At 54.9% G+C, this 15,073-nt stretch overlaps 6 protein-coding genes across 6 annotated transcripts; 3 read left to right on the forward strand and 3 right to left on the reverse strand.

Moving 5' to 3' along the window:
- Nucleotides 1-1,340: 1,340 nt before the first annotated feature.
- On the reverse strand, nt 1,341-2,984 carry BGZ61DRAFT_533437 (uncharacterized protein; the record flags this gene model as incomplete). The annotated part of the gene is made up of 5 exons (XM_046254006.1): nt 1,341-1,511; nt 1,927-2,170; nt 2,229-2,581; nt 2,631-2,755; nt 2,810-2,984. The coding sequence occupies 5 exons, from the start codon at nt 2,982-2,984 to the stop codon at nt 1,341-1,343; spliced, it is 1,068 nt and encodes a 355-aa protein (XP_046103107.1).
- A 1,736-nt stretch (nt 2,985-4,720) lies between these two features.
- BGZ61DRAFT_533438 (kinase-like domain-containing protein) lies at nt 4,721-5,672 on the forward strand (the record flags this gene model as incomplete). The annotated part of the gene is made up of 2 exons (XM_046254007.1): nt 4,721-4,921; nt 5,052-5,672. 2 exons carry the CDS (start codon nt 4,721-4,723, stop codon nt 5,670-5,672), a joined length of 822 nt encoding a protein of 273 aa, XP_046103108.1.
- A 611-nt stretch (nt 5,673-6,283) lies between these two features.
- BGZ61DRAFT_354172 (stress-activated map kinase interacting protein 1-domain-containing protein) lies at nt 6,284-8,928 on the reverse strand (the record flags this gene model as incomplete). Its single annotated transcript, XM_046240591.1, has 3 exons — nt 6,284-6,403; nt 6,493-8,815; nt 8,906-8,928. 3 exons carry the CDS (start codon nt 8,926-8,928, stop codon nt 6,284-6,286), a joined length of 2,466 nt encoding a protein of 821 aa, XP_046103109.1.
- A 399-nt stretch (nt 8,929-9,327) lies between these two features.
- On the forward strand, nt 9,328-10,503 carry BGZ61DRAFT_533440 (mitotic checkpoint regulator, MAD2B-interacting-domain-containing protein; the record flags this gene model as incomplete). The annotated part of the gene is made up of 1 exon (XM_046254008.1): nt 9,328-10,503. One exon carries the CDS (start codon nt 9,328-9,330, stop codon nt 10,501-10,503), a length of 1,176 nt encoding a protein of 391 aa, XP_046103110.1.
- Nucleotides 10,504-10,622: 119 nt separating this feature from the next.
- On the reverse strand, nt 10,623-12,558 carry BGZ61DRAFT_45208 (uncharacterized protein). Its single transcript, XM_046245909.1, has 2 exons — nt 11,744-12,558; nt 10,623-11,691 (listed from the first exon to the last, which is right to left on the reverse strand). The coding sequence occupies exons 1-2, from the start codon at nt 12,346-12,348 to the stop codon at nt 10,743-10,745; spliced, it is 1,554 nt and encodes a 517-aa protein (XP_046103111.1). The 5' UTR covers nt 12,349-12,558; the 3' UTR covers nt 10,623-10,742.
- A 1,063-nt stretch (nt 12,559-13,621) lies between these two features.
- Nucleotides 13,622-14,076, forward strand: BGZ61DRAFT_453578 (uncharacterized protein). Its single transcript, XM_046246091.1, has 2 exons — nt 13,622-13,660; nt 13,743-14,076. Exons 1-2 carry the CDS (start codon nt 13,637-13,639, stop codon nt 13,977-13,979), a joined length of 261 nt encoding a protein of 86 aa, XP_046103112.1. The 5' UTR covers nt 13,622-13,636; the 3' UTR covers nt 13,980-14,076.
- Nucleotides 14,077-15,073: the final 997 nt, after the last annotated feature.

A 15,073-nucleotide genomic window follows, 5' to 3' on the forward strand; every position in this document is an offset into this window, starting at 1 on the left:
GCCCCTGAGCCGGCGCTCTCAGTGACGCTGCTGAGAGCGCCGTCGACCAGAGTTGAGGCGTCAGCGATGACAGAAGAAGCGATATCGCCGATAGAGTCAGTATTCTGGGCCTATGGAGGAGGGTCAGTTAGTCGGCGATATGTTGACGCCGTGATAGAGACTTACCTGGGTAACGGCGGTAATAAGAGAAGTGAGGGCAACAGTAGAGAACTTCATGGCGACGGTATTTGTGTGGGGACTGAGAAGGTTTGGTGTATGGTTATGAATGATCGTTGGCTTTAGTATGTAATTTGACAAGAGTGACACGGGTCAGGGCACAAGATAAACGGCGACTGAGTTGAAGAGGGAGGGAGGGTAAGTAAATTTTCGATGCAGAGAGGATCGGGATGTTATATGTCTAGCTCACGGAGCCTCCCTTATGCACACTCTCTTGATCCTATCCCCACCCCCCATCACCACATCCTCCCGGGTTTCTTTGCTTGGCGGACTTGGCCATGTCATCGATTTCAGTGGAGTAGTTGGCCGGTAGAGAGGTTGAAGTGGTGCGGCTTGGATGGTATTGACCTGGATTTGACATCACTTTGTGGCCCATGTCTGTACGGGATGTTGAAACATCAACCCGAGGCCATCAAACAATCGCTGAGCCCTCAAGAGAAAGAGGATTGGGACATTGGCATCCATGAGACTCGTCGTCTGCGGGAATAACTGCTGAATATTGGGCATACACCTGGGGCCTTCGCAGTTCCAAGGTTTCTGCCACACCCGAACTGGCTTGTTTGTTGCTTGCTCGCTCAGGGACGGCGCATGGTTGAGCGGGAAGCTGCATCAGGGCCGAGACATTAGCCTTGGCGATGACGACGAGCAGGATCATGGCTGAGGCTTCGTACCTGCATATTCAAAGAGATGTTTGCCTCGGAAAAATACATGCATCTGCTGGGAGTGGCGACTTTGAGTTACAAGGGGCTTGAGGGGATCACCTCAACGGCCGGACTTGAGAGGAGGATTCCGTGGGGCAAGGGTGTACATAATACGTAGAAATAACCACAAAAAAAACCGCAAGGATTCTGTATCAAGATCGACAGCACTAGTCACAAACAGAAATAGAAGCAGAAGAGTGAGTTGGATGCATACCCTTCGTACTTTGTACGCACCAACACGCAATGCACCCGGAGCCGAGCCACCTGGGGGCCCACACACACGGCATCTGTGGCCACGGACTACGGAGCCACGGGTTACGGAACACGGATCATGGATTGATTACGGTGACGGCCATGGAAACTGGTATTCTTTTGCGTAGCCGACGTTGTGTGCGTCACGGTGGAGCCGAAGGAGTGTCTCTATCACGCAACCGGAGCTGCGTGCCTCGGCAAGTTTGCTTCTTGGTTGTTCGTTTTGGTTCCTGCGGGAATGGTCCGGACTGGGAAAGCCGGCGCATGGCTCAAGAACTGGCTGCGGTGATATGGCGTTGACGAAAACGGTTGGTGTACATGGATCATCCACCGCATGGTTGACTGTGTTTGTGTCAGTTGACAGTTGTCCGGTCTCCATACGAATGCATTACCAACAACACACACGAAACGAACCGAAGACCGGGACCCGGAGAACGGAGGATCGCACAGCCTACGGACCAAGTTACCCAGGGCCTCAGCTCTCAAGTTTGTTGGTGCTGCCGGTAGCCTTGGTGATATTTCTGCGCCTGCGATTATGTCACAAAAATTAAGCGGCATATTATTTAGAATATAGCTTCTACTGCCTCAATATGCTCTCCGTGCTCCTATTATTAAGCTCCAGGCTCCTGCTATCCATATTTATTCCATACCCCTCTGCATGAGGAATTTCGCTACGACTATGCTCAGGCATGCCATCCCCCTCCCCCCCCTTTATCCTGTGTAATTGAAAGGCGTGAGAAAGCTCTGCCGCTCTCACATGGCTGGCAGTAGTGCCCTCCCTGTAGCCTGCAGAATCGTCCAATGACAGCCCAAGCCTGGCTGCGAGCCTTGGAAAGTACCGGCTGATAAAGGGCTTCATTCGCATGAGGTTGCTACAGACGATTCCTAAATTCAGCTCTAGCATTGACCATACAGCTGATTTCGCTAATGTATAGTAAAAGTCGCCGTTGTTGGCGAGCATCGCGACGTACGGAGCGCGAGCGATGGACGCGAGTAAGACCCTTTAATGAGACGTTAGCTAGTCACATACACCCAACCAAAGCAGAGGGCAAAACATACGCAGATCCAAGGGTTAGAATCCCTCCTGCAACCAGCTTCTTCCGGAATGGCATCTGCAGTTTCCAAAGCGTGGGAAGAGGCAAGATGATGATAATGACATCCGTCGTTATGTTGAGCGCCGCATGGGTTTTGGCACCAATGCCTATGCATGTGGAGCCGCTGGGTTCAAGGGGGTTGCAAGGGCCAGCTAGTATGACTATAAAGACTATTGTGTAGACACTGATTATTAGGGCGAGGGAATACGTGAAGATACGAAACCATCGGCCGGGGCTGATGCGGTACAGAACGGAGAGGATGGCCAGCTTCGTCATTGCTGGACAAACGACATATGGCGCGAGAGCGGCTAATAGACGCTGTCATGGATTAGAAGCACGCATCCAGCTTTAATGGAAAGCAATTCACCTTTTTGAATTCCGGTAATTCCGCAGGGTCAGTATCCCAGACGTGTTGACCCAATCCATATGGAAAGGCCAGAAACAAGCCGAGAAAGTGGCCCAATGCTGCACCCCAGGCTACCGTGATAAGAACTGACAGCTTGTAAGCCAAGCATCCGTAGACTCTAGGGTTTTAGAGTAACTCACTGACGTCGATTTCTAATTTCTTAACAATAATCGCGCTGGTCACATACCGAATAACCAAGGACGCTGTTGACAAGGTAAAGGTGATGGAGAACGTAACTACTATGGCCACCTGGACCGAGGTCCACCCATGGCTGAAATTGGAGGGCCCCGAGTTGCGAGGCAGCACATGGCCCATGTTACTGGCTGTTCGTCCGTTGTTGTGTCAGGATCTGGGTGCTATCGGTTCGTCGTCTTTGGGAAAGATGGACAAGAAGAGACCGAGGCTTTTTCGTTCATGGAATGTGAACTGGTAAGGGTACGCAGAAGGAGGCGTACCGGCCGAGGTGAGAGGAGAGGAGGGGGTAGCCATCTCTGGGGACTGCAAATTGAGTCTAGAGGCGTTTGCCGAAAGCAATCCAAGGTTTATCCTACATAAGTCCTAGCAGCATCTTTGAATTTTGCCCATGCAAGCTCTGGAGTGCTGCTAGGAACTCTAAGGAATGAAATTCGAGCCATGTCTCAGCCACAGTGCAATGCTGACATGCTTACTGCCGCTTTGCCTGAGTCGCATCTAGCATACTCGGTCATGACTCGTTCAACTTAAACAACGCTACTATGAGACTAGACTTGGTATAGTATGTGGCTTGAGGTTGAACTGCGGGGAAGGATACGAGAGAGTTGTAATCTCCCCTACAGATTGGCCAGATTTACAGCCGAGCACGGCTCTCCGTACACTACGGAGTAGCGTTGCTCGATTTTATGGAGCGTTCAGATATACAGAGTACCTGGTTGCGGGAGCCCACTTGTGCCTGGTTTGAGTGCGGGATCTCTGGCGAAATAACCGGCGAGAGCCTTGCATAGCCAACCAGGGAGACCGTTCAGCTCGAATACTGAGATAACAACTGCCTCTTTGCCTTGGGAACTTATATGAAGTCAAATGGTCCTCCCAACATGGAACTTTGAACTGCATCTTACACATCCAACACATCGTAATGCAGGACGCTCATATCTTGGTCCTAAGCAACCGTCTTTCTCTTCACGTTGGAGGTTACTATCCTTCCTAGCTTGTCTGAGCATGGCTTTCCTTGTCTCCCGATTCAGTGTGATTTATTTCCTTTATTAATCATCTCAATAGTAACGAGTGATTGCCTCTGTCACCTCATGGCATTTCCTCATGACCCATTATTCAAGACACGGCCCGTGATGCGGCAGTATTGCGCATTATTAGTGGCGATGGAGGCCGATTCGCCTCTGTACGCATCGACCGCAGCCGGGATCGTTAGGCAAGGGATCGTTAGGCAAAGGATCTCATACCACCTTGCTCCCCACTGAGTTGGCTAGACTTGTCATACTTGCAACTGCTGCGTGAGTCACTGTCGTGTTGGTTGCGTACACGATGTAACATTGGTTCACAAGCTGTCAATATAGACTCTCTTGCATCACGGTGCACTGGTCCCGTGTCTCGCAATACAGCTTGCGTTGTGAATTTCTCCGATTGGGAAGAATTCATTCAAGGCAAAGAAACGAGCTGGTATGCGCGCGAACACATAAATACGTGTTAGATGCATAAGAAGAAGCTCACTAGATCCCGAGAACCAGAAGAATGGGCCGCGGTTCGCTGTCAGAGCCCCTGCATACCGCCGTGCTTGATCTTACCAGACAACCCTTGGCACAGGGGTCAAAGAAGACACGACCAGGGAGACGACGATTACTATAGGCTGACGGGCCTAAAACAGCAATTGGTCGTCGATCCAAGACAAGGACGACCTTGGGTTAGAAGCGTCTTCTCCACTGTCCATGGTGGATGTCGGGGTTGCAGAAGGTATGTAAACCCCAGCTCGTCTCGTCGCCCTGTTACTACGCATGCGTGTGTTTTCTCACCCGGCATATTATGATTCTCGTACAATCAAACCTTTCCCACCACTGACGACAATGTCAAACTCCTTGATAAGGGGCGCCAAGGCTCCTCGCAGTTCCTTCGACTCGGATAAGGCATTGCCCTTGACGCCCGAGGAAATCAGCGCCGAATGGCTGTCCGAGGCCCTGGGCGTCGCCGTCACGGACTTTAAGCTGGCCTCGGTCATCCACGGAACATCGAGCAAGGTCTTTCTCGACCTGAAGTTCGCCGACGACGTCTAAACCGACACGCCGACGCGGCTGTGCGTCAAGGGCGGCTTCAACCCCGTGGTCCGGGATATGTTCCCGGAGATGTGGGGCACGTACCGGCGAGGGCGTCGCGCAACTAGCCAGCTTACACGGCAAGACCTGGAACAGCAAGGAGGATGAATACCCGTGGCTCTTCGGCAAAGACGGAGAGAAGCTGGCGAACCCGATGAGGGCCGTGATACTGGCTCTCCTCCGCCCTGAGCCTTGGGCTGTCCGGTTCGCCGAAGATTGCAGGCCGCCTGTCGCGGAGCAGATGCAGGACCGCGAGAGGATGGTGCGCGCATACGAGGCGCTGTGGAAGCATAGTGACGAGGAGAAGCGCTTCCAATCCATCATCCACAGTGACAACCACGTAGGAAACACGCTGATCACCAATGAGGGCACGCCTGGGTTCATCGGTTGGCAGTGTCTCCAGTACGGCTCGCCGGTCCACGACCTGGTCTACTTCCTGACCGGGGCTCTGACCATCGAGGACCGACGCCAGCACGATATTTCGCTCGTTGAGGGCTATCTTGAGACTCTTCATGCTGAAGGCGGCCCGAAGCTGACCAAGGACGACGCCTGGCATGACTACCGCCGACACACGCTGCATGGGTTCCTGTGGGCCGTGACGCCTCTGAAGATGCAGCCAGATGACATTGTATTTGCCATTACTGAGAGGTACTCGGCTGCCGTTATGGACCACAGGACTCTGGAGCTTCTCGAGGGCAGGGAATAGAGGATATATGACTGTCAGCCTACCTGTTAGTCTTTCGCTTTGTATCAAGGAGACATCACAGGTTGATCGGCACGACTCAGGAAGATGTGACATGTTCAACATGTGTGTAATATTACAGATCCCCTTAAATGCTTTCTTGTTTAGCCCTATGTCTGTAGCCTTGCAAAATATCCAAGACTAATTATTTAAATCAAGGAGCAGCATGCCTGCAAGACGAGCCATGGCCGCACAGCATTGCATTGGCGTCAGCCGACGCCATGTCACTGGCTGCTTATCCGTTCGCCTTTCCTCTCCTCTCTTACAGTACGCAATAACGGGGACGCATACTCACTGTGTTCTTCGCGTAGCCACAATCAGTCCAGCCCGAAGTGCTCGACTAAGAGGCACTCTTGATTGCGAGGGCCTCGAGATGTCTGAGACTACTCCCTCAAAGCCGAGACTCCTCTACTGAAGCAGGGCAGTCCGCATAGATCAAGTCGTCTCACTGCCCAAAGCAAACATAACTGGCAAGGGCAAATGTGGGCAGGACTGCTTCCTTGGACCAATTCGACCTTCCATAGCTACACAGGCCTTGGATATCGCCTATGACGATCACAGTTCAAACATCCACTTCAGACTTCCCGGTACGGTGAGATGCCTTTCTTTAGTTCCTCCACAATCTCGGCCGCTTCGTGCGCGCTTCGAGCTTCAAAGTCATACCGCTTGCTCTCCGTCGCCTTGTATACCACGAGCTATTTGTTGACGCCATGTTAGAGCGCACGTTCCAAGAAGCAGAAAGAAGAACAAAATCACAGGGGAATGAGTTTGCTGATGCACTAACCTTGACATTTGTAGGGTGTTTACGGGGCACTTTGCACCCAACCACATTGCTGAAATGCACCGTCGTCGTCTTGCCTGAGCCGTCGTGCAGCGCTTTGCCACCTGACGCAGGCATGATGTGGATATATTCGCCGTCGATGACCAGGATACGCTCGCTCATCCCGACGATGCGCATTGGCTGCTTGCGCCAGACAGTGTACTTCTTGTAGCTAGCGTTGCTGAGCTCTTCCTGCTTCAGCGCCTCTCGCGCCAACGGGTGACTTCCCACCATAGGCATGTGTGATTTCTTGCTTCGTTTCTGCATCGACGAGTCTGTTAGGGGCAGCATCTTGGGCGATGAGTTACCCGGGGACCCAGTGATCGTTAGGGGGCCATCGGTCGCGAACCGGCGTCGGTACAGCTCTAGGTCGCTAACATTGCCGATGGATGACACCGGCCTGTCAATCATCACCACTGCTCCGGAGCCGGGTAGTTTGAGAACATGGTTCGCCTTATCGAGCTGTCTCTTTCTGCACACCATGTCCAGGACCTCAGCGAGGTACGTGTCAGTCGTAACGTCCAGCGTCACCATCTGGCCAGGGGCAACGTCGGATGACATTATTTGGATCCGGAGTAGCTTCTGCTGTCCTCGCGAAGTGTTTGGCGCCGATACTGGAGCCTGTGGCATATCTGCCGGTGCCGCATTCGATCGATACGTAGTTGTGACGATGGGGTTTTGCCGGGGCCGCTGGGCCAAGAAGGAATTGAATGGGCCGGGGGTATTCTTGGGGGTGGCATCTTCATCCACTCGCGGCGGCTCGGGCATAGGTTCTTGCGCTACTGGCTCCTCCTGGTCCTCTTGTGGTGTTAGTGCTTTGTTCTCGAGGAACTCATCCTCAGATGCTGCTGCCAAAGCGAAGTCGTCATATGCTGTCGAGTTGGACCGCATACGACCGCCTCCTCGCATGCTGGCGTTGTTGACAGTCGTAAACGAGGTTAAAGGCTTGGTTCGCTCGAACGGAGGGAAGTCATCGTCCACCTCGCCGCCCTCTTCTACCATTCGCAGTGTCCACCAGTTTATGTTGAGCTTTTTTGGCGGCAGAGGAGGGTCTATCTTTTCCTCGTTGTATCGATACAAGCTGAGTCCAATTAGATCCGCTACCGTCACGACGCGTTCGGCGCCCTGGCCATCTTGGACACGAGGCCGGATAAGCACCTGGAACGGCTTGCTTGGCGTCTTGGAGAAGGGTGCGTAAATGCGCACGCCGATGGACCCTTGTGTCCCCTGCCCACTGAAGTGCGCAAACTTCTGGAACGGGATGCTGGATTTGTGTGCCTTGGCTTTCAACGCTGCCGACAGCAGACTCGTGGGCTGAGCAACGCTGAGCGGCCTGAGCATGCTCATGGGACGAGGAGGCGGTAGAGCCCCCATCAGGATAGGTTGTGTCGGGGGCCGGGATTTTCGGACTGTGGATTGTCGAACAAAGTTCTTTGGGGGAGTTCCAACGAGTTGCCGGGTGGGAGAGGCATTCATATTGATGGGGTTCTCAACGCCGTCGAGGATTGATGCCGAGTCGATGCTTTCTACTACGTAGTCATCAGAAATGTCTGTTCCGTCCGAGTCTTCCTCCTCCTCGGGGAGCAGAGACGTATCGGCCCGCTGTACTCCTGGCGTAGGCTCCTCGAGGATTCGGGCCTGTAGCTTGGCGAACCTCGCAGCTGCCCTGGCGGCGTCTCGATGCCTCTGGTAGGTAGGAATGTCGAGCTCATTCTCGGATGAGATCTCGCTGCTGGTGACAGTGTCGCGCCGGGGTCTCTCCTTGACAGTCTCCAGCGCTGACTGGGAGCCGCGTCGCGGAGCCCTTGGCGAGGTGGTGCCTGCTTGCCTAAAGCCCGTGTTCTGGAGGGGAGAAGAGCCGGCACGGTGTCTCACAGGCATCTTGGCAAATTTTATCTGCTGAGCTGCTCGTTGGTCCACATCATCGTCGCTATCGTCGCTCAGATCGCTGCTGTCATCCTCCTCCAGCTGCTCGCGGCGCCTGCGCCGCTTGGTGGCCATGCCGGGCCCCATGGTGTCGGAGCCGCCCGCGGTGAGCATACCGCCGTCTTCGTCTCCATCCTCGAGAGTCAGGCCAGCCTGGCGCGGGGCCTGGAAGTATTCGGAGGCGATGGCGGTTGGGATCGGAGGCGAATGGGTGCGCTTGATATGGGACGAGTTGGGGCGCCAGCCAGCGGCCTTGAAGGGGGCCGAGTTTAGGAAGCTGTCGTTGACGGTGAGTAGGCGCTCACCCACGCCATCGGCGATCTCATTGAGGTAGCTCGATCGAAGCTGGTAGGAAACAAGTCTGCGGGCGAGGAATACGTGAGCATGATGGATGGGCGATTCGCGGGTTTGGGGGAGGCTTTCAGTCGCCTCCAGGGATCAGAGGACGTACTCTTCTAGCTGGATAATAGACATGACGGCGACGGATTCGACGCGAAGGAGGTCGCGTGGCCAGATAGACGAGTATTCAGCGCAGGACCGAGCATCTACATTGCTGTATTCGCAGATGGTGACGTGTGCGACGCAGAGGTGACGGAGGATTCAAAGGCGCATGTTGGCCTCGACAGGGAGACGGTTTAGTGGTTGGAGTCGCTATCGTGGGGTCGGCCAGTGGGTGGCTCAGCCTGGAGTTGTGCGCTAAGACCACCTGTGGCTGCACCGCTGCAGTCGGAGTGGACCCATTTAACTGGGATATTTCGAGATTCAAGACGGGACAAGTCGAGTCAACTTCCAACCTCCAACTTCCAACATCCACCAACTACCAATTCTTACACACCAACACCGTCGCCCACCACCCGCCACCAGTCGCCCAATATGGGTCTTGTTGACTACTCAGACTCCGATAGCTCAGGCTCCGAGGCAGACGCCCCGGCCAAGACCGCCCCGAAGCCGCCTCCCAAGGCCTCCCAAACGTCCTCCAAGAAGCCCTTCCAAAAGGTCGTCGATCGATCCAACCCGGGCAGAATCCTCGTCAACCTCCCGCAACTCTCCGCCGAAGCCCCCAAGACACATGGCGACGAGCCCCCCGCAAAACGCGCCAGGATGGGGGGCTCTGGTGCATTCTCTGGCTTCAACTCGTTTCTACCCGCCCCGAAGAACGCAAACAAGCCAAAGGCTGCCCCTGCCACGACCAGCGCTGGCCAAACCAAGCCGAGTGTCAACTTTAAGACAAGTGCCGCGCCCGGATTCAGCAGAAGCACCGGGGATGATGACGATTTCGAGCCCTCGGGTGGCATGGGCCTGCCCCTACCGAAAGCGGCCGCGCAACCCTCGATCCCGGAAGGACAGAAGCCAGAGGAGGAAGTCAAGCTGGTGGGCAAGCCGTTGATGTTCAAGCCTCTCTCGGTAGCACGGACACAGAAGAAGAAGAAACCTACGAGCGCCGCGATGGCCAAGGCAGCAGCTCAGAAAGCCCAATCGCATGCACAAACCGCGACGGAGACCAAGGCGGAACCCGCACCAGCACCGGCCCCGAAGAAGGTTTCACTTTTCTCCATGCACACAGAGGAGCCCTCAGAACCCGTGGATCCTGTTCAAAAGAGTGGCGCTTATGAACCGCTGTTCGAGAAACAGGATAGCGCAAACCCATACGACAGCGGCGCATACGACGACTATGCCCAGTATGCTAGCCACGCGCAGACCGGTCCCTCCGCAACCACCGCCCCGGGAACCGAATCACTGGACACGATAGTAGATGACATGGGCCTATCGGCGGCTGCGAAACGTGAGCTGTTTGGGCGTGGTGGACAAGGGAAGCACATGGCCAAGAACGTCATCAACTTCAACATGGACAAGGAGTACGAGCACAACGAGGAGATTCGCGCCGCCGGGGAACAGCAGACGCACAACCCCGTGCGGGCCATCCAAGGCGGCAAGCACAGCCTGCGCCAGCTCGTCCAGAACGTCCACAACCAGAAGGAGGCTCTGGAGGACAGCTTCGCCAAGGGGAAGACGAATCGCAAGGAGGCGTCGAACAAATACGGCTGGTGATGAGAGCACAATGATACCCAACGTTTATACAGAATCGAAGAATGACAAAAGTTCCATTTTCACGCCTAACCGATATGTCTACACCCAAACGACCTCGCTCTAACTAGGTACCTACCTAAGGATTGCGTCAGTCATAATCATACAGGGACCATTTTCTGATAAACAAAATGCCAACCATCGAACCTAACAATGTTAAAAGGTATATAATAGCCCCAACAGCCCCAAAAGCCCTAACAGCCCTAGCACGTTTCTACTGCCACCGTTCTACCGCCCTGGAACGCGTCGTCGACCATCAAGAAACCCCATTCCCCACGAGTTGTGGGGGAGATGTCGTCGTAGCCGTTTGGTGTCGTGGGTCCAAGACCAGACTGGTCAGGACTGAGGAGATCGGGACTCATGATGCTTGGACTCAACAAGACGGGGCCGCTCAGGACCTGGTCGATGGTGCCGCCGTTGCCGGTCCACGAGTGCATCGTGAAGAGCAGCCGGTCTGTCGGGCGTGCTGTGCGATCACCGTCCTCTTCCACCTCCTTTTTGGGGATAGCCTTGGGCTCTGGCCCTATCAGTTTTGGCTCGAAGTTGGTCTGGAGTTTGAGCAAGGGAGGTTTGGGCGATGGGGTATCAGGTAGCTTCTTTGTTGGTGTGGGTGGATATATCTGAATCATCTCCGGCATGGGGATCTGGGTCATCTCTGGTATAGGTGGAGAAGTCCGAACCATCTCCGTCTCGACTTCGTCGTCACTGTCGTCGCTATCGTCGCTGTCATCCAGATCGAAGAAGCTACCAGACTTGACAACGGGGTCGAAGAAGTTCGTCATCCCGGAGATGCCACCAAGCTGCTCAGGCCCGCCATAGGCGCGTCGATACATGCGGTCCAGGGCCGCAATGGCAGAATGGGACACGCTGAGCCAGTCGTAGGACCGAAGGATATCAGACCGGGTGACCTTGGCGCCGTTGTTAGCCAGGATAATTCGACGGAGCTCATCGACGGCATCTTCGAGGCGCAGAGGGGACTTGGTTTTGGAGTAGCTGGAGAGAGCGCTCTTGAGGCTGTAGAGGCGGTCTAGAGACAATAGTGTCAGGCCCTCTGAGGAGAATAGGACCTCATTTTGGATGATGGAGCGGTGGACGAGCTGGTTCGTGAGGCCGCACGCGGGGGGGCTGGCTGATGGTGAGAGCCACTCAGGTCTATGATGTGTTAGCCGGGGTCCACGAAAAGAAGCGTGGCTGGTGGACTGGCCCAACGCGGAACTTCTTCTCGGCCTTCTCGATGACGGATCGCAGAGCTCGTTCAGTCTTGGGGGGCAATCCTCCGGCATGGACCAAGCGCATGCCAAAGGCAGCCGACGACATCATGGAGCTCATGGTGTCTGTCGTCGTGGTTGAGGCAGTACACGGAGTCATGGGCGGGGGTGAGAGCGGCGTGGCGGGAGACATCGGCCACCTCATCCTGGGATTTGACATGTCCGAGTTGGCTGTGGTCTGCTTAGGCGAGGCCATCCCGTTTCGTGAGAACTCTGTCGACCGCATCGGCGTAGGCCCGTTGTAGGATCCAGACCGGACCAACTGCTTCAGCGCTGAGACAGGACCCGAAGAGAAGTGGAATCGCAGGCCAGGAGACATCGGCGTCGTAGGTGTCGGCAGGCCGGGGGAGCCTAGCGGAGGCACGACCGAGGGCAACTGATAATCGCGGCGGGCGACGACGACGGTGACGTGAAGAGACTTGCGGGCGAGGCGGGACGAAGCCCACTCGAGAGCGGGCATGATATGCGGAGGGAGATTGTGGGCGTCGAGGATGGAGATGCCAGCCTCGAGGGGCGAGGAGATTCTGTCTTTGAGAGACATGACGACGATGGCTGGCGAGAGAGAAGCGTAGAGAAGCGCAAGACTGAGAACAAGAGAAGAAACGCGCGGATCGAATCTGAGGCGGGTAGACAGATAGACAGATGCGCAGCAACTCTGTTCTCGAAGTCTTGTTCTTCAGCCCGAGGCGGGGCCGCGATATGTTAGCGTCGACACCACGAAGCGAGAAGTTGACGGCGATGAAAGAGAAGCAAGCTGAGTTTATATCGTATCTTCTCAGACACGCAAAGCGAAACACGCCCAGTCTCCGTCGGTTGTCCCAAAAATAAAAAAGAAGTAATCAAAGCTGTGTTCCAGATTCCGAAACTTGACAGCAGGCCTGGGCTGACTGGCCTCGTCCGCGGCCGACCTGTCCCACACAGGACGAGGATATCGAGCAAGGCAAGGTCGGGCGCATAGGGAGATGAAACAAGCAGCCAGGAAACAAAAGCAGCTAGGGAACGTGATAGTGCGCGTTGTCAGGGGGAGGGGAAGGGGAGGGTGGATGCGTGATGGGTTGATGTTGCAGCGGGTGGCAGGGGAGTCGGGCGAAGAGGGGAAATGTGTAAGTGGTCTTGGGGCACGACAACGAATGCAACTGGTAGAGGCGGCCGGATGTGGTAGAGGGAAAGGGAAAAAAAGAGAAAAAAAAAAGACCAACAACCATCGAGAAACCAGGAAACGAGCTGAAGTGAGATTGGAGAGAGACCGCCTCCTGCAGCGACCACCAAGTGCCGAGATGCAATCATGGTGGTGTTGACAGGCGGCCAGCGGATTGGACGCCCAGCACTCAGCACACTGAAGCACACCCGCACTGGGCACTGAGCGCACTGAGCGCACTGAACGACCCGCAAGCCCCAGGGATGCGGGCGGCTAACGTGCAGTAGCCCCAGCGCTCGGCTGCTATTTTTGGCCCGCGGCGGGGTTGCTGGACCGCGCTGTGATTGGGCGCTTGTAGTGAGGGGTCAGCCTGGATGATAAAAATAGCAGGCGAGCCAAAAACACCACCGATAGATATTTACGCCGAGACCCTGCGGTCGGCCGGGGATAATGTGATTCGAACGACAGCGCAGTCTTAGCATTCGGCTTCTGTACCCGGTTGAGAGACTGAGAATGCTACTGCAGTCGGGAGCTGGCTACTGCGAGCCGAGCGAGACACCATCGATGCCACAGGACTCATGAGACTACGTACCTAGACGACCAGGTGTGATGATACGATGTGATGTGATAACTATGGCATGGCTGCTTCTGGTCTGCTGCAGTTTGCTCTCTAGCCCCGTTGTTTCCATCCATGTTTCCATGTTTCCAGTTTCCAGTTTCTCGTTCCTGTCTGTCCCTGTTCCTACCCCTGTGCTATTCCTGTTCCTGTTCCTGTTCCTGTTCCTCGAGATCTACAGATCCTCACACCATCCCATTTCGTCCCATCACCCCCGCCCTTGCATGGCCGTCCTCCACCGCCCCTGCGGCGTCCAATTAACCACTCCAAATCACCAATTCTACCTCGCCGCCAATTCTTCACCTCTTCTTTACCGCCCACCGCAACACTACACTCGCCTTCTACCAGGCCGCCTCCTCACCTGGCCTCTATCCCTACTAGCCCGCCGTCATCAGGCCAGCCCTGGATCCGAGACTAACCCCCATTACCGTGGCCGTCCGTGAATCAAAGAAACGTCCACACATTTTGTCCATGACCCCTGATCTGCAACGCAGTCAGCGGGGAGCTGAGAATCGCCCGCCCTACCAAGGCGCGTAAAATTGCCCATCAACTCTGACAGTAGGCGAATATCTTCCGATGCTTTTTATAGAACCTGGCCCTTGACAAACAAGAATTGGCCCGCTCTGGGTCGGCCATGTGCTTCTTGCAGATTGGCAAGATGTTTCGAGATACCTCACAACCTAGTTTCATGCTTCGATTCTCTCTACCACTACGGCTAGGCGGCTGCTAAAGATAGCATCAAGCAAGCCGTGCGGACCTTGGCTGAAGAATGCGGCGGGACCTTGGCTGACAGAATTTATCGTCGTATGAAGATCAAGGTTCATCTGAGGGTCACGATACCAGGCCACACAAACCACATCAACCCAAGAGACTTGACCACTACTGCCTCTTTGACGATATCCGGTCCCTGGACTGGCTGTCCTTGGTTAAGACATGATATGACGCTTACACAGAGTGAGGTGGGTCGTGGAACTGAGGCGTCAATGCAGCTTACATGCTCCCGCCTATTATTGATGTCCACCTCTCGACTCTAAGGAGCTGTAAGACAACACTTCATTGTAGAGTACGGAACCACTCAAGGGGAAATGAAAGTACCATCATGTAGCCATTCCACGTCACAGGCACCGTCAAACTCACCAGGTATTCATTCTCTCACTGCCACAGACCTGCTGGCCCCAGCACAGCCTCGTATACTTAGAGGCACATTCTCATTCTCATTTTCTCATCCCCCCTCCGCCCACGTCCCTATTTTTGCCTGTCCATCGGCAGAGTAAATGAATATCTCCGCTACGTCTCTGAACAAAGCCAAATCTCCCTCGCAGTTGCCGACAATGCCATGCTCTGTTCCTCACAGCAGCTCGAATGTGCTCATGCCCCTTGCGCCGTCGCTCCTATGCTATGCATCTTGCTTGCCTGCTTCTTGCGTTGGCCGGAGATCCTTCGTCTCTAGTCGTTTCCGATAACTTCGTGAGTGGCTCAAGGTCCATCTTGGCCAGTCCCTCATCTGGAGGG

Source organism: Ilyonectria robusta, assembly GCF_021365365.1.
Source record: "Ilyonectria robusta strain PMI_751 chromosome Unknown BGZ61scaffold_12, whole genome shotgun sequence".
Taxonomy (NCBI): Eukaryota; Fungi; Ascomycota; class Sordariomycetes; order Hypocreales; family Nectriaceae; genus Ilyonectria; species Ilyonectria robusta.